Genomic DNA, 9,458 nt, shown 5'->3' with positions numbered 1-9,458 from the left:
AGCGAATGCGCAGGTAAGCCAATGGGTTCTGTCCCGCCTCCGTGTGCTCATGCATATTAAGAGCTGTCTCAGACTCCCTCACTTCACCATCCTTACACACTTGCTCAGGGGAAACCTGCACATGCTCAGATAGTTCAAAGGTCTCTACTTTGTCCCTTTACTTAAAAAATAAATTAATATCCAATTGTAGTAGACGGGGAGTGGGGGTGCTGGAGGTGAGTATCCCCACATGAGGTGGGACATCTGGGGAGAATTAGCAAAATCTGACCTGATATTGGCCCCTCACAGCACCTGTACAGCAGAGCTCAGAAAGGTGGAGGGAAAAGCAGCACAATTGGCGAATCACTTGCACTGAAGTGTAAGGAGCATGCTAATCGAAGAGAACAGAGTTATAGGGTTGAGCTCAAAAGTCACAGGCTTCCAAGTGAGGGTCAGACCTGAAAGTGAAAATGCAGCACAGAAAAATAGGATCTCCACCTCTGCCAGACAGGACTGTGCTGTGTGACAGAGCTTTGTAACACTCTGCCACACTGGACTGGATAGAAAGAAATACAAATAATTTGGCATTAAAAAACCAGACTTCGCTTGTGTTTTAAAGAAGTGCGAGATTATATTATAACAAAAAAAAAAAAAGCAATAATCGCCTCTGTTGCCGCATGAGTGTGATCGTACAGCTGTCGCTCATCTCAAAATGCAGAGAACTGAGTTTGTTTTTTGTTTGTCTGGCTGGAGCAGAGAGCTGCGTTGTTTGTCACTGGAGTGCTGGACTGGGGGAGGTCACGGCTGGCTCCGGCTTTCAACCAGGCACTGAACAGCAAAGAAAGCTGCCAATCGGGCAGCTGGATGGATCCCAACAAATATTGTCAAGAATCCTTCCAAAAAAAGGAGCAGCTCTGGCCTCAGCAGCTGATAAAAATATATATAGTGTGTGTGCGGGGGAGAGAGAATATCCCCTGCTGATTTTGTACATTTGCCCACTAACGATGAAATGATCAGTCTATAATTTTAATGTAGGTTTATTTTACCAGTGAGATATAGAATAACAAATATCCAGGAAAATGCATTTCAAAAAAAGTTATAAATTGATTTGCATTTTAATGAGTGAAATAAATATTTGATCCCCTATCAATCAGCAAGATTTCTGGCTCCCAGGTGTCTTCTATACAGGTAATGAGCTGAGATTAAGAGCACTCTCTCTTAAAGGGAGTGCTCCTAATCTCAGCTAATTACCTGTATAAAAGACGCCAGTCCACAGAAGCAGTCGATCACATTCCAATCTCTCCACCATGGCCAAGAACAAAGAGCTGTCCAAGGATGTCGGGGACAAGATTGTAGACCTACACAAGGCTGGAATGGGGTACAAGACCATCGCCAAGCAGCTTGGTGAGAGGGTGACAACAGTTGGTGCGATTATTCGCAAATGGAAGAAACCCAAAATAACACTCCATCTCCCTCGGTCTGGGGCTCCATGCAAAGTCTCACCTTGTGGATTTTCATTGATCATGAGAACGGTGAAGCATCAGCCCAGAACTACACAGGAGAGTGGTCAATGATCTCAAGGCAGCTGGAACCATATTCGCAAAGAAAACAATCGGTAACACTACGCTGTGAAGGACTGAACCCGCAAGGTCCCCCTGCTCATGAAAGCACATGTACAGGCCTGTCTGAAGTTTGCTAATGAACAGCTAAATGATTCAGAGGAAAACTGGGTGAAAGTGTTGTGGTCAGGTGAGACCAAAATCAAGCTCTTTGGCATCAAATTAACTTGCTGTGTTTGGAGGAGTAGGAATGCTGCTGCCTATGACCCCAAGGCCGCAATCCCCACTGGCAGACATGGAGGTAGAAACATGCTTTGGGGGTGTTTTTATGCCAAGGGGACATGACAACTTCACGGCATCAAAGAGGCAACAAAGGAGTGACTCAAGAAGAAGCACATTAAGGTCCTGGAGTGGCCTAGCCAGTCTCCAGACCTTAATCCCCTAGAAAATATGTGGAGGGAGCTGAAGGTTCAAGTTACCAAACGTCAGCCTCAAAACCTGAATTGCTTGGAGAAGATCCATAAAGAGTGGGATAAAATCCCTCCTGAGATGTGTGCAAACCTGATGGCCAAAAGTTTGACCTCTTTGCCAACAAGGGTTTTTTCTCAGTGGGCAAATGTACAAAATCAGCAGGGGATCAAAAACTTGTGTGTGTATAATTCTCATACATACATTCTCTCAGGATACAGCATTGTCCTGCTGGGGTCTTCTTCCCTGCAGCCACTGCCAGTTCCTGCACTACCATGTTCCTTTGTGACCCCCCCCCCCCCCCGCCAGTTTAGGGCTCCCAGTGCCTCCTGGGATAAGAATGTACCATATCCCTGGAGGCACCAGGGACGCTAACATCATTTGCTTAGGAGGGTGGGGGGCAGGCTAAAACAAAAACGGTTAACAACAAAAAGATGTATTTGCAGTGGAGCAGCCGAGTCAAAGAAATTGGTGAAGATCCACTTTAACTATTCTGCATTTTAAAGTTAAAAAAAATTCTTTTTCTTCAACCAGAATCTTAAAAATAACGGGAAAATGTCTTAATTTCCAGGTACCGCTGGTTCCCAAACAGAAGAGGAGGAGTCTCGGGATTCGGTATCCCTCCTGCCAGTGCCAGACGGGCAGCAGACGATCAGGCAGGAGGCGGCGGAGGGCGACACAACTGGGGTCAAGGGTTTCGGCTGGGTGACCAGTGAAAGGAAATCGCCACCTCCTCCTCAGAAGGGGAATTTTGTGTGATGAACTTTTTACATTTTACTTTAACTTTTGAACTTGTAAGGAAAAAAAAAACTTATGCAAGAGGCAGTATGTGCGATGACTGCTGACGACACAAATTTTTGTATCATCGTTACATCAAACGCATCTCAAATCTGCATCTACATCTACAAGTTGGGCTGTGGTGTGCCACCTGATTGCCACCTATTTTTTTTATTTAAATTAGATAATCTGTGCCACTTTATCTAGCTTGGTTAAGAATAGTCCTATATAAGTTCTGTTTTTTGGCATATTATTGGAGAAGGAGATCACAAGGCGACAAGTGTTCTTTCTTTGGAGTTGATGCTGACAGTACTGAAAAGCTAACCGTTTGACCACTGAGCTTGGAAAGAAACGGGCCACTGAACCCTATGTCAGTCCAAACCAAGTTCCTTCTGTTATTGTTAGAAGGGTGAATAACATCTACAAATGTGCCGATTAAAATCTATTCTACGTAAGATTCAACAATGTGAGGTTTTTGCTGTCCACAATTGAAAGTGCATCTCCGAATCTAATCTTTAGTTACTATAAAATTGATGTGGAAGCTGAACTCCAGGCAAGAGACTACCGATTATAGTTAGAAAACATATGTGAGATTATCATACCTTCACTTCTGTTGGGATCCTGGCACTACAGCCAGGTCCTGAACCTCTACTGCAGTTAAGCAGCACAGCTTGGTCCGAGACACGCCCCCCCCCCCCCAAAGCCCACTGATTGGACAATAAAGGATCAGCTGTATACAATGTCATCCCTGAGCTTTCCCTTTCATGTAAGCACATTGAGCATTCAATGAACGCAGCAGCTTAGCCTGATTGGCTGCTAGTGCTGCCTCTTCCCCCTTGCCTGTCAGTGTCTTGTTTTATAGAGGGTTATAGGAAGATAACATAATAACCCATTCAGGTATTTTTGACTTCTTTTAATAAAAAAACATGAAGAATATTTTTTTTTCTTCCTGGAGTTCAGCCAAGTGAAAAAGTAAAAGCTATACATTAAAGTATACAGAAAAGGCACCTCCTTGCTTTTTTCTTTTTGGACAAAGCAGGGAAGGATTACCACCATCAGATTTTTGCTATCTGCATTACATTAGGAAGACTTCCCTTCATTTCCTGTCCTGTAGACGCAACGGGAAGTGAGTCTTATCTTCCCAATATAAGGGAATTCTCTTCTTCTGAACAGTTGTCTCTGGAATAAGTTTCCCCATTGGAAGATTCCCTTATGTTCTGGTGGCCAGGAAAATTCAAGTGAATCTCCCTAACAGAGACCTGGGCATAATAAAAAAAAGTGTACATTCAGTTTAATGCTACTCCTAAGAGTACCCTGAGGTGGCAGGAAATCTTTTCTTTGGCCCTTCAAGGGGCAAAGTGAGCCCTGATGTGCCCGTGTAAATTCTCAGTTTGAATGCTAACATAAGGTGTTTCACTTGTAGTGCGCCGATGATGTAATCGACTCATGAGCTGTGAAGAAACTGACCTCTGTGCCCTTTCTTCCCTCAGTGTGCTGTTACTGATGGCTCCCATGCAAATGCACGGGAGTGACGTCATGCGGCCCCAGCCAGTCAGAGCCAGAGTCTGAAGCCCCCAGAAAGGAAGAGGGGTGAAGATGAATGCAGCCTGCACAGGGGACAGCGATGGATTTATTTACAGGCAAGTGTCACTTAATGGGCTAGTATGTGATGCATACTAGCCCATTATGCTTTTAATTTGCAGGGAGCAAAAGAGGAGGTAAAACCCATAAGGGCTTACTTCCTCTTTAAAGTGGTTGTAAACCCTTACAAACCACTTTGACCTACAGGTAAGCCTAGATTAAGGCTTACCTGTAGGTCCAAGAAATATCTCCTAAACCTATACGGTTTAGGAGATATTTACCTGGCGACAGGTAAAGACAGTGGCGCACTGGGTAAGCCGCAGATCGCGGCGATATGCCGCGAGTGTCGGCTCCCGTGCGCCTGCATGGGAGTGACATCATCGCTGCTCCGGCGAATCACAGCACCGGAGCAGCGAGACCCACCAAGAAGATGGATGCTCGGAACTACAGGGGACAGCGGTGACTTCGCTGGCTCCTGTGTCAGGTAAGTGACACATAATGGACTACTATGCGATGCATAGTAGTCCATTATGCTTTACCTTTACCAGGGAATCAAAGAGGAAGTAACACCCATCAGGGTTTACTTCCTCTTTAATGGCATTTTGTTGGGACAGGTTCTCCCTGCTCAATGCGAAACCGGCGTTCTCCGTTACTTGACACCTTCATAAGCTGTGTGCGGATCCCCTCTACTATTGAATGACTGTACAGGTCATGCCAGAGCAGAGCATAAGCCGCATCTGGAGAAATGAGTGTAGCTTTTCCAAATCTGTGGGGGTTTTAGAATACAGCTGGCTTAACCAAAAGTATTGGTTAAGTTGCTTTGTGGTATTTGATGACAAGATCTATTGACCATATAGGGAAATGACATGCTTTTGATCTGTCAGTTGGTTATTCTACTACTGCATTTACTTAAAGGGCCAGTAAACCTTCCAGAAGATTACGTTAACTGTAGACAGGAAATGATTGACTAGAGCACTAATGACCATCAACAAATGCCTGACGCTTGTAAGCACATGTAAACATGGTCTTGGCGCATCAAGCACATTTAATTGGCCAGAATAATGATTTATCCTGGCCATTGAAAGAAATTCACACTCAAGTGCTTGTCACGCTTAGTGTTGATGAATGATTACAGGCATCAAGCATTTTTTCTGCCAAAATGCTGCTGCTCCTAGATGCACTGGCAGTGGGTTTTTTTGTTTTTTTTTCTGCCTCCTAAATGCCTCAACGCCTGTGTGCATGGATGCATAGCCTAATATGCAGGGGTATTTAAAGGCAGACAAAAAGAAAACGCCAGGTGCCTCTAACTGCAGAATTATAAATGTCCAGTTTGGATGAGGCCTTGAGGCTGAACTCTGGGGCATATTTTTAAAAACTTGCAGTAGAGCTGCCCACACTGCAAGGGGGTAAATGCATGTTTTTGTCTAGGGAATCCCCATTTACCTCTTTCTTTTGCAGCAATAGCAGCCACTGCTCCTCTTGAAAAGATGTGGGAATTCATTTAACCTAAGGCTCGGTTCACACAGGGGTGGCACAACTTGCAGCGCCGTGACCTGCACACGATCAGCGGCGACTTGCAAAACGACTTCTGTATAGAAGTCAATGCAAGTCGCCCGAAGTCGCCGCAAAAGTAGTACAGGAACCTTTTTTCTAAGTCGGAGCGACTTGAGTCGCTCCTATTAGAATGGTTCCATAGTACAGAACGGAGCGCGACTTGTCAGGCGGCGAAGTCGCCTGGACAAGTCGCCCCTGTGTGAACCGAGCCTAAGGAAAATTTGTTAGGTCGGATACTGATGTTGCAATGGAATGCTGATTTGTGAGCCCGGTCTTCTCGCCTAATTCATCCCAAATGAGATGTGTAGGGTTGATGTCAGGGCTCTATGCAGACCATTCCAGTTTCTTCACACCAAACTCATCAAACCATGTCTTTATAGATCTGGCTTTGTACACAGGGACACAGTCATACTGGAACAGAAAATGGTCTTCCTCAAACTGTTACCACAAGGTTGAAACCGTGCAGTTATCTTTTCCAATGTTTGTCAATGGGGATTGCATAGTTATAGGCTTGCTCCTGGTTTTGGAATGGAATGTCCAACCTAGAAATGCAATGGATTCCCAAAACTTTGGCCATACATTGCTGTAGATTAGTGGTCTCCAAATTGTGGCCCAAGGGCCAAATGTGGTCTTTTGCTTGCCTTGTCTGGCCCAGGGATTCTCAACCAGGCTTCCATGGATACACAGAGGGTTCCTCCAGAGGTTGCAGGGGGTTCCTTGATCAATGAACAGTTTCTCTCATAAGTTAAAAAAAATGTTTTTAAACTAACATTCGTTTTTCAGACTATTGCATGTCAAACTATAGATTGCCTTTATCTTCAGGTCTATTAGGCCTATAGGTGGTCCAGCAGGGGAACTAGCTAGAGCAGCCTTTCTCAGACAGAAGAACACTTAAAATAATTTGTAGATCTCTGGAAACCCCTGATGAAAACCATTCACTGGTGGTCAGCAGGAAAATTACCTCTTGCATTTGTGGTCAGTGGGAATCATGTCCCCTACTGTGGTGGTCAGTATGCCATATTTACAGATATCTAAAATGATCATGGTTGTCATTCTTCTGGCACTGCCAAGTAGCGTTGGCCCCTAAACTATGCATGGACCATCAAATAGGGGGTCGATCTACCACTGCTCAAGTAACCCCCAAACAACCTCTGGAGGATTCCTGGTTGAAAATGGCTGGTCTAGACCTGAGTTTCTCAACCAGGGTTCCTCCAGAGGTTGCTAGATGTTCCTTGAGCAATTTCTGCCGCTTTTTAGCTATCTGTAAGGGGGGGTGGGGAATTCATCCCAATGACCACAAGTGTATAGAGCAGTGTTGATGAACCTTGGCACCCCAGATGTTTTGGAACTACATTTGCTATGAAATGTAGTTCCAAAACATGGGGAGCCAAGGTTCACATAACTGATATACAGCATTCTTCCCACTGACCATCACACAAATGTTTCATGAGTTGTAGATAGTCCTTTTTAGCAGGGGTTACCTGAGACCAGAAAGTTACTTCAAGGGTTCCTCCATGATGAAAAGGTTGAGAGTCTGAATTGGCCCTTGGGGCACTATTTCACTGACCCCAACGATGGGGCATTATTTCTCCCACGACACCAGTGATTTGGCAGCCTTCCTCCCACAGACACTAGTGATTGGACCCTTTTCCTCCCACTGATACCAACAAAGGGGCACTATTCCTCCCACTAGTACCAATGATGGAGCATTTTCTACTCCCACCGGGCAAAGTCTGGCCCCCCTAAAGTCTGAAGGACAGTAAACTTGTTTGGAAAGATTGGGGACCACCTGGGCAAGTGATTCCAATACAGTACATGGTGTACAGTGCCCCCTAGTGGATTCTTAGTTGAAAAGCATGAAGAATACCCTTTGGCCTTTGACAGCAACAGTGAAAGAGCTTTTCTACCGGTAATTTTAAAGTAAATATGACAATAAGATTTTAATTTTATCAAGTTTTTTTTTTTTTCGCTGTGCTTCTGACCTTACCCCAACAATGCTGTTTGCTGGAATCCACCTAACCTGATTGTAATTTGAAAGTCTATCATAGTGCAGATCACATAAGTGAGGAGCAGAGCAGCGATCTCTTTAAAAAAAAAAAAAAAGCGTTTGTGGAATATTTTTTTTTTTTTTTTTTTAAATGGTCACATGATAGATAAATGAAAGAAAATTTAAGTACCAAATCACATAATTTTAAAAAAATGTGATATCGAATGTAACCCTTTTATCTAAACTGAATGTCTAATCCATGGGTCTTCAAACTATGGCACTCCAGTTGTGTACGAACTACAATTCCCATCATGCCTAGTCATGCCTAGTCATGTCTGTGAATGTCCAAGTTCTACAATGCCTCATGGGATGTGTAGTTTCTCAACAGCTGGAGGGCCGTAGTTTGAGGATTCCTGGTCTAATGCATTGATCAATTTTTGCTGTATGGTAAAAGTTCCCCCCCCTCTGTTCCAAAGATAGATAAAAAAGAAAATGGGTCATTGCCTAATAACAAATGTCCAAACAACTTTGTACATTAACCAGTTAGTTAATAAAATGGAGTTGACTTTCCCCGTGTGGTAACGTAAGCTAATGTTGAAGCAAAACTAAATCCTCCTATTGTTTCCAGCCAAGGAAGCTGCCATCTTGGCCTCTGTTTGATCTTCAACTGCCATGATGCTGTACATGTGATCAGTTATGACTCCAGACATTTGATGGTTTCACAGTTTAGTTGAGAGCACATCCAATGTTACAGCATTTCCAAAATGTGACGGGAATGCAACTGTTTTTTGAAGCCATTATATAGATGGGTTTAGTTCTGCTTTAAATGTCACAGCGATAGATAAAGTGTAAAAGATGATCTGAAAAATCTTCCTGGAGAAAATGCTGTAGTAAGCTCCCTCCAGTGCTTTTTTCATATAACAAACAACCTAGGCTGCTGCAGAGTAGTTCAGCCAATATGATCCTTCCGAATGCCTAGGCCCTTTCTTCTGTAAGTAGCACTGAAGGGAGCCTGGGGCAATATGCTAGCCCTTCTATCATCTTGTGTCAGGAATACTATTAACATACTTTTGATTTCATGTCACTGTACTTCCCTTTAATTGAATACAAGCAAGACCAGAGTCTCATCATCGCCTGTTGGTCGGATGTAACATCTCTACTACTGCAGCGGACAGTTTAAAGCTTGCCTATGCTAACTTTGATCATTACATAGAACCTGATGAATCGGTGAAATCTTTCTATGTATTTGCCTCCAATTGTCTTCTTTTGTACAGAGAATCTTTTTTTGTAATGAGATTTTTGTTTGTAATGTTTTAAATTAAAGTTTCAAAGGAAATGTTTTTCGCTTTCTGATTTTCTTTTCTATTTAGGGTAGAATTTATTTATTTTTTCTTTGGAAAAATTTAAATGGTTTTCCTTGTATGAATGAGTGCAGATTGCTAAAGTTATTTGAAGCCCCGTGTGCTTCAGGGACATGTTTTTGGATGTAATAAGGCTTTGTGTTGATGATTGTGACAGTTCTGAGATCATTCAGAATCTAAAATCTAGCCATC

General features: G+C 43.4%; 1 protein-coding gene across 2 annotated transcripts in view; it reads left to right on the top strand.

Moving 5' to 3' along the window:
- DERL1 (derlin 1) overlaps positions 1-9,241 on the top strand; it is a 41,283-nt gene extending 32,042 nt beyond the window's left edge. Inside the window, exons 8-9 of one of the 2 annotated variants that reach the window (XR_013277707.1) lie at positions 2,578-5,875; positions 6,134-9,241. Coding sequence is in view for 1 of the 2 variants with exons in the window: in XM_077493272.1 (XP_077349398.1) it covers positions 2,578-2,722 (145 nt within the window). In the remaining variant the exon portion in view is untranslated. Of the gene's footprint in view, positions 1-2,577 lie in introns of both variants that reach the window. The other variant, XM_077493272.1, reaches the window with a different exon arrangement.
- Positions 9,242-9,458: the final 217 nt, after the last annotated feature.

This window comes from Lithobates pipiens, unplaced genomic scaffold, assembly GCF_037356315.1.
Source record: "Lithobates pipiens isolate NorthernLeopardFrog02 unplaced genomic scaffold, aLitPip1_a1.2 Scaffold_19, whole genome shotgun sequence".
NCBI lineage: Eukaryota > Metazoa > Chordata > Amphibia > Anura > Ranidae > Lithobates > Lithobates pipiens.
This window is presented reverse-complemented; position numbering and strand designations above follow the sequence as displayed.